At 43.3% G+C, this 21102-nt stretch overlaps 1 protein-coding gene across 1 annotated transcript in view; it reads right to left on the bottom strand.

The window, feature by feature from the left end:
• Positions 1 to 14096, bottom strand: part of ZNF235 (zinc finger protein 235) — a 52728-nt gene extending 38632 nt beyond the window's left edge. Inside the window, exons 1-4 of the mRNA XM_004767679.2 lie at positions 14008 to 14096; positions 12537 to 12598; positions 3630 to 3756; positions 2615 to 2701 (exon numbers count right to left, since the gene is read on the bottom strand). Of these exons, the coding sequence (XP_004767736.1) occupies positions 2615 to 2701; positions 3630 to 3756; positions 12537 to 12551 (229 nt within the window). The 5' untranslated portion in view covers positions 12552 to 12598; positions 14008 to 14096. The remainder of the gene's footprint in view (positions 1 to 2614; positions 2702 to 3629; positions 3757 to 12536; positions 12599 to 14007) is intronic.
• Positions 14097 to 21102: the final 7006 nt, after the last annotated feature.

The raw sequence follows: 21102 nt of genomic DNA, 5'->3' as shown, positions 1-21102 counted from the left end.
TTTCTTGGATAGGACTCCAAAGCCACAGGGAATAAAAGAAAGATAAATTTGAAAATTTCATGAAAATTAAAAATTCTTAATGCATCAAAAGACACTATCAATAGAGAAAAAGGCCACATACAGAATGAGAAAATATTTGCAAATCATATATCCAGTTAGTAAGGGATTAGTATTCAGAATACAGAGAACTCCTAAAACTCAACAGAAAACAAACACGACTCAAAAATGGACAAAAGACTTGCCCAGACATTTCTCCAAAGAAGATGTACAAATGGCTAACAAGCACATGAAAAGATGCTCAGTTTCACTAATTATTAGAGAAATGCACATCAAAACAAGATACCACTTGGTACCCACTAGTTGTTAAAAAACAACAGCCCACACGAAACAGCAAGTGTAAGGATGATTAGTGTATGTCCCAATACACTGGGACATTGTTGGTGGGAACCTGTGCATTGCTGGTGGGAACACAAAATAGTGTGACTATTATGAAAAACAGTATGGCGATTCCTCAAAAATTAAAAATAGAATTACCAAACGAGGGGTGCCTGGATGGCTCAGTTGGTTAAGCATCTGCCTTCAGCTCAGCTCATGATCTCAGCCCATGTTGGGCTCCCTGCTCAGCGGGGAGTCTGCTTCTCCCTCTCCCACTGCCCCTCCTGCCCCCAACCCCACTCGTGCATGCGCTCTCTCTCTCTCTCTCAAATATAATAAAAAAACATTACCATACAATCCAGCATTTCTAGTCTCGGTATCCACACAAAAAATGGAAAGCAGGGACCTGAACAGATACTTGTACACCCCTGTTCACGGCAACATTATTCACCATAACCAAATGGTACAAACCACCCAAACGTCCAACAAAAGATGAAGAAAATGTGATCTGTACATACAGTGAACTATTATTCAGCCATAAAAAAGAAGGAAGTTCTAACATACGACACCATCAACCTTGAAGACATTACACTAAAAGAGAGAAACCAGACACTAACGGCAAACACTGCACGACTCCGCTCACGTGAGGTACTTGCAAGGGTCAAATGCATAGACACGGAAAGGAGAGCAGTGGTTACTAGGAACTAGGATAGGAGAGAACAGGGAGTCACTGCCTGATGTGTAGAGTGCAGTCTGGGATGACAGAAATGTTCTGGAGATGGACAGCGTTGACGGTTGTGCAACAACAGGAATGTACTTAATGCAGCCAGCTAAAATAAATTCTATGTTATGTATATTTTACCACAATTTCAAAATCCTATATGCTAGTCAGTCTGGTGGTGTAGTGCTTACACACAATTAAAGCAAGTCAAGGGCATGGAGTGTGATGGGAGATGGCATTTTAAGCGGTGGTCAGAGAAGGCCTTGGAAGAAAGGACTTCTCAGTGACATAAGTAAGAAAGCCAGAGTGACTGGATGTGTACAGGCTGGTAGCATTCCAGCCAGAGAAGAGAAAGGAAACAGTCCTGACGTAGAGCGTATCTGTGTTGTCTGAGGCACAAGTCAGGTTGGCAAAGCAGTGGGGGGGGCGGGCGGGAAGGGACGACTGGAGACAAATGCAGAATGCGGGGGCGCCTGGGTGGCTCAGTGGGTTAAAGCCTCTGCCTGGGAGCCTGGGTGGCTCAGTGGGTTAAGCCTCTGCCTTCGGCTCAGGTCATGGTCTCAGGGTCCTGGGATCGAGTCCCACATCGGGTTCTCTGCTCGGCAGGGAGCCTGCTTCCTCCTCTCTCTCTGCCTGCCTCTCTGCCTCCTTGTGATCTCTGTCAAATAAGTAAATAAAATCTTTAAAAAAAAAAAAATAAAAAAAAATAAAGCCTCTGCCTTTGGCTCAGGTCATGATTCCAGGGTCCTGGGATCGAGCCCCACATCAGGCTCTCTGCTCCGCAGGGAGCCTGCTTCCTCCTCTCTCTCGGCCTGCCTTTCTGCCTACTTGTGATCTCTGTCTGTCAAATAAATAAATAAAATCTTAAAAAAAAAAATAAAAAAGAAAATGCAGAATGCGTGTTGAAGCTGGGGGATGAGCACATACCACAGGGCCTTCCAGGCCCCTTGAACACTTTGGTTTTGGTTTTTTTAGATTTTATTTTTTGAGAGAGAGCGAGCGAGACAGCACAAGTAGGGTGAGGGGCAAAGGGAGAGGCAGACTCCCTACTGAGCACAGAGCCAAGGTGGGACTTGATCCTGAGACTCCAGGATCATGACCTGAGCTGGAAAAGCACTTAACTGACTGAGCCACCCAGGCACCTGTTTTAGTTTTTTTTTTTTTAGACAGAACGCACAGGGAGGGGTAGAGGGGCAGAGAGAACCTCAAGCGGACTCTGAACTGAGAGCAGGGCCTGACACAGGGCTCACTCTCCCGACCCTGAAATCACGACCTGGGCCCAAAAAAGAGGTGGATGCTTCAATGACTGGCCCCCCAGGCACCACAAGCACTTCCACTTTTACTCTGAGTGAAGGCAGAAGCCTGTGGAGGGTCTGAAACAGATGAGTGACGTGCTATGATTCATGTTTTCAAAGGCTCTCTCTGGCTGCCGTGCGAAGATCATCCAGAACAGAGGCAGAACAATGGGGCTGTCACCTACAATGACCCCAGCCGCATAGTTCTTATCCGAGTGCCTACCTCTTTCAGTGCGGATCTCCTTCATGCAAAGCTTCTCCTCCTCTCTCTCCAACTGGGATATCATATCTGGTTTGGAGGATGAATGCCCTATGAAACGGTAAGATAAAAGTGGAAAACATTAAGGGCAAAAGTACTAAAAAATTTTGGCTCTGATTTCATAACATAATAAGGCTCTGCCTCTCCCCAAGGCAGCATTTATCACTTTCCTATCACCACCCACAATAAGGAATATACTTGGTATCATTAGAAGTATATCACTACCATACAAATTCTCGAAGTAAGTGATCCAATGAACTGTTTCTTATTCTTTCTCGCTTTCGTTTTTTTGGAGAGGAAGTCGGGGCAGGAGGGGAGAGAGAATCTCAAGCAGACTCAGCTGAGTGCAGAGCCCCATGCGGGGTTCCATCTCACGACCCTGAGATCATGACCTGAGCCAAAATCAAAGTCGGATGCTTACCCAACTGAGGGTCCCCCAGCACCCCTAAAGTGAACTGTTTCTAATCAAGGTCTGTTTCTGTTGCATCCTTCCCAGTCTGACTCCCTTCCCTGGAAACCACTTGCTCTGACCCCTGCTGAATGCATGGACGTGTGCCATTCTAAGTAACCGCTCTGATGCTATGACTCTGTTCTGTAAGTATTCAATAAGACTGCTGATTCAATTTACTAAATTAGTTCCCTGACCCACCAGTAGATCATGATCAAAGAGTTTAAAAAAGATAGATGAAATACATATCCAGGTAAAGACAAGCTTAACTGTCCATTTACAGTTCATTTACACAAGACAACACCTGCCTTGGAATAAAGACTAGAAATGTCTTGTCTCTGTGCTCCAAAGGGACTGGAAAACTCTGGTGTCTGAGGAGTCCTGAAGCCTTGAACTAGTCGGCAGAGGCCAGGGATGCCACTAAACATCCTAAAATGCACAGGAGACTCCTCAAAACAAGGAATCATCTGCCTCCAACCTCAGGAGAAACCCTGCTTGAGGGGATGAGTTCCAGAAGGATCCTATCCTCACCCAAAGAGACCAGGTTCCTGAAGTTCTCCAGCATCACGTCACGGTACAGCTTCCTCTGGGTGGAATCCAGCAGCCCCAGCTCCTCCTCACTGAAGACCACTGCCACATCATTGAACGTCACTGCCTCCTACAACAACAAGCACACGCAGACTCAGTCTCACACTCAGTGGACACTGGCAGCAGGGCCGCGCTGAGGAGGCGGAGGAGCTATGGGGATGTTGTTCCACACTGTGTGGGATCGGAGCAACTCTTCTTAGTGGTAGTCTCTCCCCTTCCACAAGCACACCAAAAATGCAAAAATTAGACATTATCTTATTTCTAAAATTTTGGGTAATTTGATAAGTGATCAAAACTTTAAAAAAAATTTCCACTTATTTCATTTTTTTTAATTTTTAAAAAGATTTATTTGAGGGATGGGGGAGAGAGAGAGTGAGAGAGAGAGAGCGTGCAAGCGGGGCAGGGCAGATGGAGAGGGAAAGAATCTCAAGCAGACTCTGTGCTGAGTGTGGAACCCGACTCAGGGCTTGATCTCACAAACCTGAGCTGAAACCGAGAGTCAAACACTCAACCAACTGAGCCACCCAGGTGCCCTCCACTTACTTAATTTTTTTAAAAAACTGTCTTTCAAGATGGCATGTCAACTATACACAAATAATTTTTTAAAGATATTTATTTACTTATTTATTTGTTTATTATTTAACGGAGAGATCACCAGTAGGCAGAGAGGCAGGCAGAGAGAAAGAGAAGCAGGCTCCCTGCCGAACAGAGAGCCCGATGCAGGGCTCAATCCCAGAAGCCTGAGATTATGCCCTGAGCCAAAGGCAGAGGCTTAACCCACTGAGCCACCTAGGTGCCCCAATACACAAATAATTTTTAAAATATCTTTTGATTTTTTTATATATTACCTGTTCGTTTTCTTTGCTCATAATCCTATAGATCTTATAGAGTATCTTATAGATCAGTAAAATTTGTACTGAGAATATTAAGCCTTTTTCCTAGTGTGTATAAATTCCCACGTTCACTGCCCCACCCACTGGCTCCTGTTTCCTATTATGTATACCAACTTCTTCTGTATAGAAATAAAAATTATCTCAATGCTAGCTAGAGTTCTGAGCATCTACACACTAAACAACGAGTGGATATATCTGACAGAGAGACAGCCACTAAGAAAGGGAATTAGGTGAGGATGTATTAGTTTTGGAGTCTTCCGTCTACCAGCCATGCCAGCACGCATGCAGCCTGGCCTCAGGTCCCTGAATAGAGAAGTCTCTTTTCTTTTGGATCTTTCCATTTACTGTGATTTAACACCTGAAACTCCTGGATTAGACAATAGGAACTTTAGTGTCACTGGGCACTGAGTGGATGTCAATAGGTATCTGAAGGTTCACAAGCCTGTTTCTTCATCTTAAAAAGCAGGTAGGACCACCTATATCCTCACACATCTGTTCCACAGAGTAAATGTCTGGTAAATCCCTAGTACTAAGGATTTTTTAAAACTAAGTATGTACTTCTTTAAAACATACTAACATGTCAATGAACAAAATAAACATCTAACTATAATACGCACATGGTTTAACTTAGAATAAAAAAGGAATCTAGCTCCTTTTTAAAATTATTTACTTATTTTTTAAGTGAGCTCTATGACCAACGTGGGGCTTGAACTCAAGACCCCAAGATCTAGAATCTCATGCTGTATGGCCTGAGCCAGCCAGGTACACTCCAAATCTGGCTCTTCTTGTTTAAAGACAACTAAAATTATTTTCTCTGACTTTAGTCTGAGGTGGACTATGCCACACCAAGCCACACTTTAGACAGACATTCTTACAACAAAATGTGAGGCACCACATGTGAGAAAACCATGGAGTCCCTGGAGCTTTAAAGAGGGGAAAAAAAAAAACCCTGAGATCTCAGAGTTTCTGTACAGGAAGAAAGGTTATATGATGTTAGCAAACTGTTATCGCAAACATCTTTAAAATGGTAAAATCCACATAAATGGATATTAGGATAAAGCATAGGTAAATTATGGAAAATGATGTGATCATTTAAATTGTAGGAAATATGGTGGTGGGGAGGCATAGGAGTAGCGGACTCTTTTTCAACCTGTCCCCTGAACTAGCTGGACATGTATCCATCCTGGACACCCACAAAATCTGCCTGAGATATAAGAAGATGCATCTGGAGCTCTACAAACAGAATGTCTCCGGAAGTTGGTCTCCAGGTATGAAGCAGGGAGCTGTGATTCTGCAGGCAGATATAGGAGGATACATGGAAGGGGGAGGGAGCTTCAGTGATCTTGTGCCAGGAAGGCAAAAGCCTCCTGCACTGTGGACCTGGCATAGATTTTGAAGACTGGAGGCCACAGGGAAAGGACTTCAGGGCAGCCCCCCAGACTGAAACCTGGAACTATAGGGGTACTGTCAGTTTTAGAAGTGCAAAGGGCAGAGACATGCCCAGCCCTGGGAATGATGGTTGGGAGTGCTGCTGTGGAGAAAACAGCCCAGGTGGCTGCAGTTTTCAGCAGCACAGACAGAAACAGAAACAGTGTGGCCTGGAGGGCTTTCTGGAGAACAGACTGAGGTCTCTCTGTTCTGAGACAAAGGACTGGATAAGGTCACTTTTGCTCTGACTCTTGGAAGAGATGAGGAAAGCCACTAGGGAAAGCCACCAGAGAACAAAACTCTCCTGCTCCCAAAACCAGTTTTCACTGAGCACATACTCCCCCACAGGGGAGAGGGCAACTCTGTCCAAACAGGAACAGTGCGGCAGTCCCCGCCCCCAGAAGACACGCCGAAAGAACAAGAGGCCGACAACCCTAAGATCCTTATAAAACACAGGTGTATCTTGCTTGGGTTATGGTCAATAGTTTAGACTCTGTACATTCCCTCAACCACCCCTCAACAGAATGACTAAGGGGAGGAGCCCCAAACAAAGGAAAGAATCAGAGACTGTGGCCTCTGTCACAGAACTAATGGATATGGATATGAGCAAGATGTTGGAAATAGACTTCTGAGTAACAATTATCAAAGCGATACCTAAGCTTGAGAAAAAAAAATAACGATAGTATAGAATCTCTAAGGGCAGAAATGAGTTCTAATAAAGCCAAACTTAAAAATGCTATGAATGAAAGGCAGTCTAAACTGGATACTCCGACTGCCAGGTAAATGAGGCAGAAGAACGAATTAGTGAGCTAGAGAATGAGATGATAGAAAAGAAGGAAACTGAGGTGGCATGGGAAAAACAAAAACACAAGGGATCAAACTGAGAGATTAGGGACTCAGTGAAACATTTCAATATTAGAATTACTGGGATCCCTGAGGGGTGGAGAGAGAGAGAGAGAGGTCTAGAAAATATATTTGAGCAAACTGTAGCTGAGAACTTCCCTAATCTGGGAAAGGAAACAAACATTCATGTCAAAGAGGCAGAGAGGACCCCTCCCAATATCAATGAGGACAGACCAATGCCATGACATATTATATTATAATATAATAGTATAATTCATAAATCAAAGATCCAAGAAAACAATCTCGAAAGCAGCAATGGGAAGAGGACATTTCTTATGTACAGGGGGAGGAACACATCAGAATAACATCAGACCTGTCCACAGAGACCTGGCAAGCCAGAAAGGGCTGGTAAAGACATAGTGAAGGTATTAAATGAGAAGAACAAAATATGCCCTGAGAACAAAATGAGAAGAACAAAATGCCCTGCACAAAATATTAAGGGGGGGGTGTTCTATAAAAGGAGAATGACCCCAAGAGTGATACAGAAATGTACAGAGACAATCTATAGAAACAAGGACTTCACAGGCAACATGATGACAATAAAATCATATCTTTCAAGAATCACTTTCAACATGAATGGCCTAAATGCTCCCATGAAATGGCACAGGGTTGCAGTTTGGATAAAAATACAGGACCCATCCATATGCTGTCTATAAGAGACTTGTTTTGAACCAAAGATACATCCAGACTGAAAATGAAGGGATGGAGAACCATCTTTCATGCCAATGGACTTCAAAAGAAAGCTGAGGTAGCAATTCTCACATCAGACAAATTAGATTTTAAGCTAAAGGCTGGAGTTAGAGATACAGAAGGACATTATATCATTCTTAAAGGGTCTATCCAACAAGAGGATCGCACAATTCTAAATATTTATGTCCCCAACATGGGAGCAGCCAACTACATAAGCCATCTGTTAACCAAAATAAAAAGACATATTGATAACAATATGTTAATTGTAGGAGACCTCAACACTCCATTCTCACCACTAGACAGATCATCTAAGCAGAAGAATCAACAAAGGATCAAGAGCTTGGAATGACACACTGGACCAGATGGACCTCATAGACATATACAGAACATTCCTCCATAAAACAACAGAATACTTCTTCTCAAACGCACATGGAACTTTCTCCAGAATAGACCACATACTGGGTCACAAATCTGGTCTCAACTGTTACCAAAAGATTGAGATTACTCCCTGCATGTTCTCAATACAATACTTTGAAACTGGAACTCAACCACAAGAAAAAGTTTAGAAGAAATTCAAACACTTGGAAGCTGAAGACCATTCTGCTCAAGAATGTTTGGGTGAGAGGTGCCTGGGTGGCTCAGTGGGTTAAGCCGCTGCCTTCGGCTCAGGTCATGATCTCAGGGTCCTGGGATCGAGTCCCGCATCGGGCTCTCTGCTCAGCAGGGAGCCCGCTTCCCTCTCTCTCTCTCTCTGCCTGCCTCTCCACCTACTTGTGATTTCTCTCTGTCAAATAAATAAATAAAATCTTAAAAAAAAAAAAAAAGAATGTTTGGGTAAACAAGGAAATCAAAGAACTTAAACAATTCATGGAAACTTATGAGAAAGAAAACACATCAGTCCAAAACCTAAGGGATACTGCAAAGGTGGTCCTAAGGGAGATATACATAGCCATCCAAGCCTCACTCAAAAAAACAGAAAAAATTTTGAATATACAAATTAACTTTACACCTTAAATTTGGGGTAGCAAGAACAACAAATAAAAACAACAAACAAAAAAACAATAAATAAAGCCTAAGCCAGGCACAAGAAGGGAGATCATTAAGATTAGAGCAAAGATCAATGAATTAGAAACCAGAAATACAGGAGAACACATCAATGAAACTAGAAGCTGATTCTTTGAAAGACTTAGTAAGAGCGATAAACCACTGGCCATATGTATCCAAAAGAAGAGAAAGGACCCAAATTAATAAAATTATGTAATAAAATTATGAACGAAAGGGGAGAGACCATGACTCACACCAAGGAAATAGAAACAATTCTTAGAGTGCTCGCTTCAGCAGCACATATACTAAAATTGGAAGAAACAATTTTTAGAAATTATCACCAACAACCAAATGCAAAAAAATTAAGCAATCTAGAAGAAAGGAATGCATTCCTGGAAACCTATAAAACTACCAAGACTGAAGTAGGAAGAAATTGACAACCTGAATAGACCAATAACTAGTAACAAGATTGAGGCAGTGAGCAAAAACCTCCCAAAAAACAAGATTCCAGGGCCTGATGATTCCCTGGGGAAATCTACCAAATATTCAAAGAAGAAATAAAACCTAGTTTCCTGAAGCTGTTTCAAAAAGTGGAACAGAAGGAAAACTTCCAGACTCATTCTATAAGGTCAGAATTACCTTGATCCTGGAACTAGGCAAAGACCCCAGAAAAAGAATTTCAGACCAATATCCCCGGTGAATATGGATGCCAAGATTCTCAACAAGATCCTAGCTAATAGGATCCACCAGTACATTATAAGGACTATCCATCATGACTAGGTGGGATTTATCCCTGGGAAGCAAATGTGGTTCAACATTCACAAATCAATCATTGTGACAGAACACATTAATAAGAGGATGGACAAGAACAACGTGGTCCTCTCAATTGATGCAGAAAAAGCATTGACAAAATACAGCATTCTTTCCTGATTAGAATTCTTCAGAGTGTAGGGATAGAGGGAACATTCCTCAATTCCATAAAAACCATCTATGAAAAGCCTACAGCGAATTATCATTCTCAATGGGGAAAAGCTGAGAGCATTTCCCTTAAGATCAGGAACATGACAATGATGCCCACTCTCACAACTATCATTCAGCATAGTACTAGAAGTCCTAGCAACAGCGACCAGAAAACAAAAAGAAATAAAAGGCATTTAAACTGACAAAGAAAAAGTCAAACTCTCCTTCTTTGCAGATGACATGATACTTCATGTGGAAAACCCAAAAGACTCCATCCCCAAATACTAGAACTCATACAGCAATTCAGTAATGTGGCAGGATGCAAAATCAATGCACAGAAATCAGTAGCTTTCCTATACACTAAGAGTGTAACTGTAGAAAGAGAAATTAGGGAATCAGGTCCATTTACAATAGCACCAAAAACCTAAGATACCTCAAAATAAATCTAACCAGAGGTAAAGGATCTATATTCTAGAAACTACAGAACACTTATGAGAAGGCGTTGAAGACACAAAGAGATGGAAAAACATTCCATCATTCCATACTCATGGATCGGAAGAATAAACATTGTTAAAATATCTATGCTGCCCAGAGCAATCTATATTTCCAGTGCCATCCCGATCAATATAACAATGGCATTCTTCAAAGTGCTGGAACAAACAATCCTAAAATTTGTATTGAACTACAAAAGAGCCCAAATTGCCAAGGAAATACTGAAAAAGAAAAACAAAACTGGGGGCATCACGTTGTCTGATTTCAAGCTTTACTACAAAGCTGTGATCACCAAGACAGTATGGTACTGGCACAGAAACAGACACATAGACCAGAGGAACAGAGTAGAGAGCCCAGATATGGACCTGAAATTCTATGGTCAACTCATCTTCAACAAAGCTGGAAAAAACATCCAGTGGAAAAAAGACTCTTTAATAAGTGGTGCTAAGAAAATTGGACAGCTATGTATAGAAGAATGAAACTCGACCATTCTCTTAAACCATACACAAAGATAAACTCGAAATGCATGAGAGACCGCATGTGAGGCAGAAATCCATCAAAATCCTAGAGAAGAAAACAGGCACTCTTTGACATCAGCCACATTAACTTCTTTCAAGATAGGTCTCCAAAGGCAAAGGAAACAAAAGTGAAAATAACCTTTTGAGGGGCGCTTGGGTGGCTCAGTGGGTTAAAGCCTCTGCCTTCAGCTCAGGTCATGATCCCAGGGTCTTGGGATCGAGCCCCGCATCGGGCTCTCTGCTCAGTGGGAAGCCTGCTTTCCCCTCTCTCTCTGCCTGCCTCTCTGCCTACTTGTGATCACTCTCTCTGTCAAATAAATAAATAAAATCTTAAAAAAAAAAACCTTTTGAGACTTTATCAAGATAAAACGACTCTGCACAGCAAAGGAAACAGTCAACAGAACAAAGAGGCAGCCCACAGAATGGGAGAAAATATTTGCAAATGACACTTCAGATAAAGAAGAAAACATCTGATATTCAAGATCTATAAAGAACTTCTCAAACTCAACACCCACAAAACAAATGATCATGTCAAAAAATGGGCAGAAGACATGAACAGACACTTCTCCAAAGAAGGCATACAAATGGCTAACAGACACATGAAAAAATGTTCATCATCATTAGGCATCAGGGAGATTCAAATCAAAACCACATGGCGATACCACCTTATACCAGTTAGAATGGCAAAAATCGACAAAGCAAGAAACAACAAGTGTTGGGGAGGCTGTAGAAAAAGGGGAACCCTCTTACAGAGTCAGTAGGAATGCAAGTTGGCGTAGCCACTTTGGAAAACAGTGTGAAGGTTCCTCAAAAAATAAAAAATAGAGCTATGGCCCAGCAATTGCACTACTGGGTATTTATCCCAAAGATACAGATGTGAAAAGAAGGGCCATATGCACCCCAGTGTTCATAGCAGCAATGTCCACAATAGCCAAACTGTGGAAGGAGCCGAGATACCCTTCAACAGATGAATGGATGAAGAAGATGTGGTCCAAATCCACAATGGAATATTCCTCAGCCATCAGAAAGGACAAACACCCACCATTTGTATCGACATGGACGGGACTGGAGGAGATTATGCTCAGTGAAATAAGTCAAGCAGAGAAAGACAATTACCATAAGGTTTCACTTATTTGTGGAACATAAGGAATAGCACAGAGTACATTAGAAGAAGCAAGGGAAAAATGAAGGTGGGGAATTCAGAGGGGGAGATGAAGCATGAGAGCCTGTGGACTCCAGGAATCAAACAGAGTTTTAGAGGGGAGGGGGTAGCGGGACGGTGGGCCTGGTAATGGGCATTAAGGAGGACACCCACTATAATGAGCACTGGGTGTTACATGCAAACAATGAATCATGGAACACTACATCAGAAATGAATGATGTACTGTATAGAGACTAACATCACCATCATCATCATCAACATCATAAATTGTAGGTAGTATAAAATTACATTTAAAATGCAAAATGTGGGTGCCTGGGTGGCTCAGTGGGTTAAAGCCTCTGCCTTCAGCTCAGGTCATGATCCCAGGATCCTGGGATTGAGCCCCACATCGGGCTCTCTGCTCAGCAGGGAGCCTGCTCCCTGCACCACCCTCCCCCCACCCCTGCCACCTACTTGTGATCTCTGTCAAATAAATAAATAAAATCTTTAAAAAAAAATTCCAAAATGTACTTAAAGTATGATTAAAAATCTAGACATGTCAACTCAAATGAGAAGGCATGTGGGACAATTAAAACTGATTTGTAAACACATTTGTAATGTGGGAGTTGTTTTTTTTAAATATTAATTTTCACACTATTATTTGGAAATAAAAAGCAAACATCTTGGGTCCCCTTTTACCCTTTCCAAGCAGGGGTAAAATGCATCCGATCTTTTGAAATGAGACATCATTTCAAGGAATAGGAAGGCAAGCCCAACTTACCTGGAACTTGGTCATTTTTCTCCTTTTCCTTCTGGGAGAGGCAGAGCTCTGGGATGGCAAAACTGTGGAAGGGAAAGTCATCATGAGAGAGCTGCTAGTCCGTGTGGTGCTTTGTGCCAACAGGAAAAGGTGCCTCTTTCTCCAGGCAGAACTTAGAACAGGAGCTGGATTCCAGCTTCCCCTGGGCGCCCTCAGTCAGCTGCCTTCATACAAAAACAGTCCCTAACATAAGTGCTTCTGGTAGTTTCCAGAGCACTCCTGAGCCTGGGTAGGAGAGGAAATGAGAGACATACAGGCAATATAACTTAATGGGGCCAAAGTAGCTGGGTTCAAATTCTGCATTTCTGCTTATTGCTTTCTACTTCCTAGCAGCGTAAACCCTGAGGGAGTTATTAATCTTTCTGCGCCTCCATCCAGTCACATGTAAACAGGGATCATAGGAATGTCAGTATTCCCTATGTCTTGCAGTGTCAAATAAGCAGATGCCATTTGCTTCATAAAACTTCCCTTGCAGATTTGTTAAAAAAAAAAAAAAATGTTTTAAGAGCATTTCCCTAACTGATTGGTGATCCCACAGATAATTTGTTGTACTGCTAATGACAGACTGTCATGATTCCCCCCACATTACACCATTTTAATAGGTGTAATTACTTGAGCATGTTACTAAGCTGGAAGAGCCTCAACTAAGTCTCTTCTCCCGTATGCACGGAGGCAAATAATGGCTAATAACCGCAGACTAAGAAATCCTGCTGCATGTAAACTAAGGACACGCAGCTGCGGCACGCTGCGAACAGTTAAGGACTCGCTATGCCGCAGGCACTCTGCGAGGCCGTGCTCACAGCTGTTTCTCTGGGATAAACCACGGAGAACTTTCCCCAGGGTCCGGCTGAAGAGAACTCTGAAGTGTCACGGATGAGTCCAGGCGTGCAGGACCGGCCCCCCAGCGTAAATCAGTGAAGGGCCAGCGGAGCTGCAGCTGGGGCTCCGAGCCCACGCCGGGCTCTCAGGAGCTTCCCAGCCACCGGGGGCCCGAGTTTGACGACAGAATTCACGGTCCCGTCCGATCCTGCACCAGGCACTGATTTCTAGCTTTCCTACCCAATCTCACTGAATTCTCAGAACACCACTGGGAAGGCGCTAACGCTTTTTAGCCAAAGGGAAACCGAGGCAAGGAGATGTCAAGTCACTCGCCCGTTGTTTTACCGCGAGGCGGGCGCAGCGCCGGCTGGCAGGTCCGCGACACGGGCCGGGGACGCGGAGAGCGCGGGAGACCTTCAAACTCCGCTCGCCACGCGCGTCCGCCCCGACGCCGAGGCTTCGCGGAGCAGCGGCACTGCGCCGCTGCCTACGTCCCCGTCCTCCGCCGCCGGCTGCGACACCCCTTCCCCAGGAGCGAAGGCCGGCTGACTGTTGGCCCCACGCCGAGGCCGAGAAGGCTCGGAGGGACCGCAGGGACGCGCGCTTAACTCACCTCACTGCCAGCAACCTCGGCCCCGACCTCGCCTTCCTGGAGCGGAAGTGCCTCCGAGCCGCCGACTATACCCAGCTCCAGGACTACACTTCCCAGAATGCCCCAGGGGAAGCACCTCAGGTTTCGCGCACCTGCTGACTACATTTCCCAGAATGCAGCTCGCGGGGCCGCGCCTCCCACCAGCTGGCTCTCGGTTCGGGCAAAGATGCGATTCAGGTTGAGTCCTTCCTTTGGCGCGGTTAACTGTCAGATTTTTTTGTTGTTGTTGTTTCATACATTTCTTAAAGCTCATGAGAAATGAATTGCGAACTGAAACTTACACGGTGAAGTTAACCAAGATTTTTAGCGGGAGCAAGTCGGGGGATGGTGCTAAAAATGGAAAACGTGAAATTGACTTAGGCTGAACCTAAGTTCCTTAGGGGACTTTGGATCTCAAAGCTGCATCAAGTGTCGGCTCCTTGGATATCACCGTTACGACCGTCGATAATACGGAGTTTATTGCTAATCGCGGTGAGGGAGAACACCGCCGCAGCGGACACAGCAGCTCCACGGGGCCGCGAAGTCAAGGTTGGAATTCACTGAGAATTACAAGTTTGGTTTCAATGCAACGAACTTGATTAGGTTTGCGTAAGGTTCATGGTACTACAGTCCAGGATTGGGGGGAGCGGGGAGGGTTTTTAGGTGCCAGGTGCTGCTGCTTGCTTTCGAAGAGATTTAAGGTTAATGGAAGATTGAAGATTGATGGAACCTGTGGAAGTTCCCGTGATGAACAATCAAGAAATCTGCTTGGACGGGAATCCCCTGGAACAGTAAAGGCGTGCTAATGACAACAGTTATGTTAACATAGACGGTATACTGTGGGGAGGGAGGGAGGGAGGCAGGAAGTTTCATTCCTCAGTGTCCAAGCTATCCGCACGATGTGTCTTGTGGGAAGGGAAGGGAAAGAGATAAGGGGAATGTGCTTGACACCTCTGCCTCCTTTATTGTCCACAAGGCACCTAAGGGCTATCGACACTGTTTTGTGGCATGAGCTACTCATCCTAATAAGCTGAGAATTTGCAAAAAGTTGAAACATTGATTATGTTCCAAAGAGAAATATCTCGAATTTCATTTACAAAAATGAGTTGTATTAAAAAACGATTCAAGTGACTTTAAAGATCTAATTGGCTTTATGTAACGATTCTTGAATTAAGCATCATCCCTTCTAGTAAATAAAAGGGAGCTCCCAGGAGCTGCGCAAATGGTCCATACAAGGAGGTGATTAGGGAAAATTTAAAAAAAAAAAAAAAAAAAGGAAGAAGGAAGGAAGAAAGAAAAGGAAGAAAAGAAAGGAGGATTATTTCAGGTCAGGTTACCTTGTCTTAGGGGAAGGCAGGGCAGGGAGTCTCATCAGGCAAATTAGTCCACTCCTGGGATAGAAGTCTTAGTTTGCCATCCTGGGGACAAGTGATTCCCCCTTCACTCGTTCATCGTTCGTTCGTTCCTTCCTTCTTCCCTCTCTTCCTCCTTCCCTCTCCCACTCTTTGCTTTCTCTCCCTCTTTTTCTTTTTCTTTCTCTCTCCTTTCTCTTTCTTCTTCCCTCTCTCTCCCTCTCTCTCTCCCCCTTCCTCCCCTTCCTTACTTCCGTTCCTTTTTTCCTTTCCTTTCCTTTCAAATAGTTGTGGCAGATGAAAATAGCTCTATTGCAGGGAACTTCAGAAAATACTGTGGCGTGTGCTTTTTATAAAATTTAAATTGTTTTGTAATTCAAGTTCAGCTTCAGATTATTTCATTACATAGTTTTACTATGTACTATTCTGTTCCCGAATAAAGTGTTTTGTGATTGAATAACCCAAGTGAAACCAGGAAGCCACGGTTTTTCTCCTCAGCTGGAAATGTATTTGTAGCTTTTTATTATGAAAGTTTTCAAACATTTACAAAAGCAGAGAGAATAGTAAAATGTACCTCATATACTTATATCCTAAATTTAATACCGTTTTAACCATCTCATTCATATATCATTTTTAAAAATATTTTATTTATTTGACAGACAGAGATCACAAGTAGGCAGAGAGACAGGCAGAGAGAGAGGAGGAAACAGGCTCCCTGCTGAGCAGAGATCCCGATGTGTGGCTGGATCCCAGGACCCTGGGATCATGACCTGAGCCAAAGGCAGAGGCTTTAACCCACTGCGCCACTGAGGCGCCCCTCATTCATATATCATTTTTATTTTTTAATTTTAGATACGGAATCTTAGAACAAATCCCTGACATCGTGTTTTTAACTCCTCAACACTTCGGTAAATATTTCCTTAAAATATTTTATTTCAAAACCACAGTATCATTATCACACTCAGTAATAATTACCAATAAACCCTTCACATCTCCCACTACCTGTAGAACTGTGCGCAGAGTTAGGGGTCTCCAGAAAAAGAAAGCGGAGGTACGGCTTTCATGACAGAAGTTACTTTAGGCCCCCAGCTGTTTTCCATTATCTCCGCTCTACTTGCCTTAGCACACTTCTTGCAAAACTTCCTAGGAGGTGTCAGAATTACAAAGATATGCAAAAACCTCAGTAGTTGTGGATTTTTAAGGGAACAATGAGAATGCAAAAACTAAGTCTCTAGCAGCCCAGGATATAGCCTAACCATATCAGAGATAATAAACCAGCAGTAGAATTCCAGTGCTGTTTTCTTTCTTTCTTTTTTAAGATTTTATTGACTTATTTGAGAGAGAGACACAGTGAGGGAAGGAACACACGCAGGGGGACTAGGAGAGGGAGAAGGAGGCCTCCCACCGAGCATGTGGGACTGGATCCCAGGGCACTGGGATCATGACCTGAGCCAAAGACAGATGCTTAAGACTGAGCCACCCCGTGGCTTTCAAAAGCAAACAAGACCCCGTGTTCCTTACCCAGGACGAAGAGCTCAAGACCTCATCCAGTTTATACCAGCTCTCAGAGCACAGCCCCATACCCTTGTCCAACAGTTACCTCTGCTTCATTATTCCACTAAAGTCTTCACCCTTGGAGGAGCACACGATTCATTTACATAATATGGGACGCCTGTATAGGCATGTTTTTTAAAGAGCATGCGCAACCTTGGGCCCACCTTTGCATATAATGACGAAGCTCCCTCTGCTGAATATTCATCCTAACCCCTAAAAAGAAACCTCTCATCCCTGCTGGGGGAGTCACAGCTTTAGGAGCGAGTCCCTGTGATCTCCTTATCTGCTGCAAACAAAATTTCCTTGGCGGGTCAGCTCCACCCAGTGTAGTCTCTAACTCACCAAGGAGCAAACTCGCATTAGTTTGGTTGCAGAAACAAACTAAAATGGGAGTCTCTCATGTCAGGGACAAAATGGAGCTGGTGAATGCAAGTGCGAGAAAGGAAACTTATAACCTGACCTTGAAGGAGTGTACATCTCTTCTCAGAAATCAACAGAAGACACCAGCCAGTTTCCAGGCCAGTTTTCCGGGTCTGTTCATGGCCATCTCTGGACCTCCTTTCCTTGACTCCGCTACCCTGATTCAAGTAAAAAAGATGACTAGGCAACCAATGAACTAAAAAAAGCCAAATGACTTTTACATGTATCCCATAAATATCTCTTAGCCTGTGAACAACTCAGAATTCATTGTTTCTGTAGCCTTGAGTTTCCTGGTTTGCAGGTCAAAAGGCTGGCAGTAAACTCATCCTTCCACTTCTGTTTTACTCAGTATGTAGAAATTGCCTTGACAATTGACATGCCCAAGCCCTATTCAAATTTTTCACGTCCAAAATCTCTCATAACTGCTCTGTTTAAGTCAATGTCCAAACAGAATCCATTCATTCTATTTATCTGCTCAGGCACATTTATTCTTGAATACTATCCTACTGTTCCTTTTTTCAGATCTTTGGCCTGCTGAGGAATTGTGTCAGCTGTCACGATGTCCCACATCTGGGATCTCTCCAATTATTTTTTGTGTCATTAAACAATTTGTTTCTCTATCTTATGTGTTTTCTGTAAAGTTTATTATTTTAAGTTTATTATTATTATTATTTAGTAATCGCTATACCCAGCTTGGGGCTCGAACTCATGACCCTGAGATCAAGAGTTGCATGCTCTTCTGACTGAGCCAGACAGGCACCTCTATTTCTTAAAGTTTTATTTTTTTCAAGATATTATTTGAGAGACAGTGAGAGAGAGATAGAGAAAGAGAGAGAGAACGAGCATGAGGAGGAGTGGAGGGAGATGCTGACCCGCTGCTGAACAGGGAGCCTGACACAGGGCTCGATCCCAGGACCCTGGGATCACGACCTGAGCCAAATGCAGACGCTTAGCCAACGGAGCCACCCAGGCGCCCCTTAAAGTTTTTAATTCCATTAGTTAACACACACTATTATATCAGTTTCAGGTGTACAACATAGTGATTCAATTCCTACAAATCTACAGTCCTGATTAAAGTACATCTCTTTTGCCAAAAAACCATGGATGATACTAGAAATATCTGAAAAAGATTAACTGAAACCAGTTCCAAATCCTGGGCAATGTTCCTCTGAATAGGAAAATAAGTAACAGCAAATATGTGAAAAATAATGGTTTTAAAGAAAAGAAACTTTTTTTCTTTTTTTTTTTTTAAAGATTTTATTTATTTATTTGTCAGAGAGAGAGCAAGCGAGAGCGAGCACAGGCAGACAGAGTGGAAGGCAGAGTCAGAGGGAGAAGCAGGCTCCCTGCAGAGCAAGGAGCCGGATGTGGGACTCGATCCCAGGACGCTGGGATCATGACCTGAGCCGAAGGCAGCTGCTTAACCAACTGAGCCACCCAGGCGTCCCAAGAAAAGAAACTTTTTAAGGATTAACCATTTTAAGATCAAAGGATTCCTCCCCAAAGTAAAAATGTTTGGTAATATCTGTTTTGCAGTTTCTTATATTAAACAGGATCAGTCTGATTATAGGAAAGACAAAAGGACTGCCAAATTAGAAAATATAACAGAGACTTCCATTTTGAGTAATGGTAAAATAGGTAATTCCTGTTAGTTTACACACACACACACACACACACACAGAGTCTGTTGGTAAGCATCAGTAAATTGACAATGTGTACAGAATGAATAAGCCTGTAATTCAGGAGAACAGGGAGGCCTAGAGAGAAAGCTGGTTACTGGGAGCTACTTTTCCCCTCAGGGGCGTAGGCCAGTTCTGAAAACAGTAAGGCTGAGAAGCAAGACTCTTATCTTTGACATGGTCATATGTGTAGGGTTATAAAAGTTTGAGTCCAGGACCTGCCAAAAGTAGGTAACTGATAAAACTCCTATATTTTAGGGCTATATTTTAGGGTTTTTAAAAGATTTTATTTATTTGACAGAGAGAGAAAGATCACAAGTAGGCAGAGAGGCAGGCAGAGGGGGGGGGGAGCAGGCTCCCTGCTGAGCAGAGAGCCTGATTCAGGGCTCGATCCCAGGACCCTGAGATCATGACCTGGGCTGAAGGCAGAGGCTTCACCCACTGAGCCACCCAGGCGCCCCTAAAACTCCTATATTTTGTACTGGATAGCAGGAACCATTGCACCTAGGGGAAGAGTAAATAGCCTATAGAACTGCCCTGGCAGGGATCTGAAGCCCAAATCCAAATTAGCTATATCCTTGAAGCTATAGAAAAAGAATCCTGAATTTGCTAATGCCCTCAGCTATGTGAGAGTCAAGTGGATATCCTCTTTGGACTAAAGATATCATCCTAAGCCTGAAATCATTTTGACAAATTTTAAAATACAATGTTAATATCAGACAAAATACATATATTTATTTATTCATTTATTTAAAGATTTTATTTATTTGTCTGGGAGAGAGAGAAAGGGAGAGAGAGAGAGAGAGAGCGTGCATGAGCAGCAGGAAGGGTTAGAGGGAGAGGGAGAAGCATGCTCCCTGCTGAGCAAGGAGCCAGATATCGGGCTCGACCCCAGGACTCTGGGATCATGACCTGAGCTGAAGGCAGAGGCTTAACCCACTGAGCTACCCAGGCGCCCCAGACAAAATATATTTTAAGGCAAAAAAGCATTGATAGACCACACAAAAGTTGCATGTGTATGTTCATAGCCTATTATTAATAATAACCAAAAAGGTGGAGGGGCCCCTGAGTGGCTCAGTGGGTGAAGCCTCTGCCTTCAGCTCAGGTCATGATCTCAGCGACCTGAGGTGGAGCCCCGCATCTGGCTCTCTGCTCAGCAGGGCGCCTGCTCTCCCCCCACCCCCCGCATCTCTGCCTACTTGTGATCTCTCTCTCTCTGTGTCAAATAAATAAATAAAATCTTTAAAAAAAAAAAAAGGTGGGGGGCGCCTCTGCCTTCAGCTCGGGTCATGATCCCAGGGTCCTGGGATCGAGCCTCACATCAGGCTCTCTGCTCAGCGGGGAGCCTGCTTCCCCCTCTCTCTCTCTCTGCCTGCCTCTCTGCCTACTTGTGATCTGTCTGTCAAATAAATAAAAATCTAAAAAAAAAAAAGGTGGAAACTATTATCTATCAACGGATGAATAAGTAAGTAAAATGTGGTTTATCTACACGATGGAATATAATTTGGCCATAAAAAAGGAATGAAGTACTGATACATGGATGTACTTTGAAAACATGCCAAATAAAAGAAACCAGCCCAAAATGCTACATAGTATATGATTCCACATATATGAAATGTCTAGAATAGGAAAACCCATAGAGACAGAAGGTAGAGCAGTAGCTTCCAGGGGCTGGGAGGAAGGCAGAACGCGGGAGTGACTGTGCATAGGGATTGAGTTTCATTCTGGAGTGATGGAGATGTTCTGGAGTGAGAATAATGGTTGCACATTCTATTAACATACTGAAAACCATTGAATTGTATACTTTAGAAGTGTGAATTTTATAATATGTGAATTATATCAATACAACCACTTTAAAAGCATTGCTAGAGAGACTCTTCATAGTGATAAAATGTTAAATTCACCAAGACCATAGGACACTTCTAAATTGTATGCACCTGTGTAATAAATAGTTTGGCTGAAATTTGTCTCCAGGTCCTGGAAGATAGGCCTTAAATCCTTAGAATCTTCTGAGTGATAGGAATCTTTCTTATTCATGGTGTGTGGGGGGGCGTGTCCTCAGACTATACCTG

This window comes from Mustela putorius, unplaced genomic scaffold (assembly GCF_011764305.1).
Source record: "Mustela putorius furo isolate JIRA1106 unplaced genomic scaffold, ASM1176430v1.1 tig00000196_pilon_pilon_pilon, whole genome shotgun sequence".
Classification (NCBI taxonomy): Eukaryota; Metazoa; Chordata; class Mammalia; order Carnivora; family Mustelidae; genus Mustela; species Mustela putorius.
Note: the sequence above shows the minus strand (reverse complement) of the source record. Positions and strands in the feature narration are given on the sequence as shown.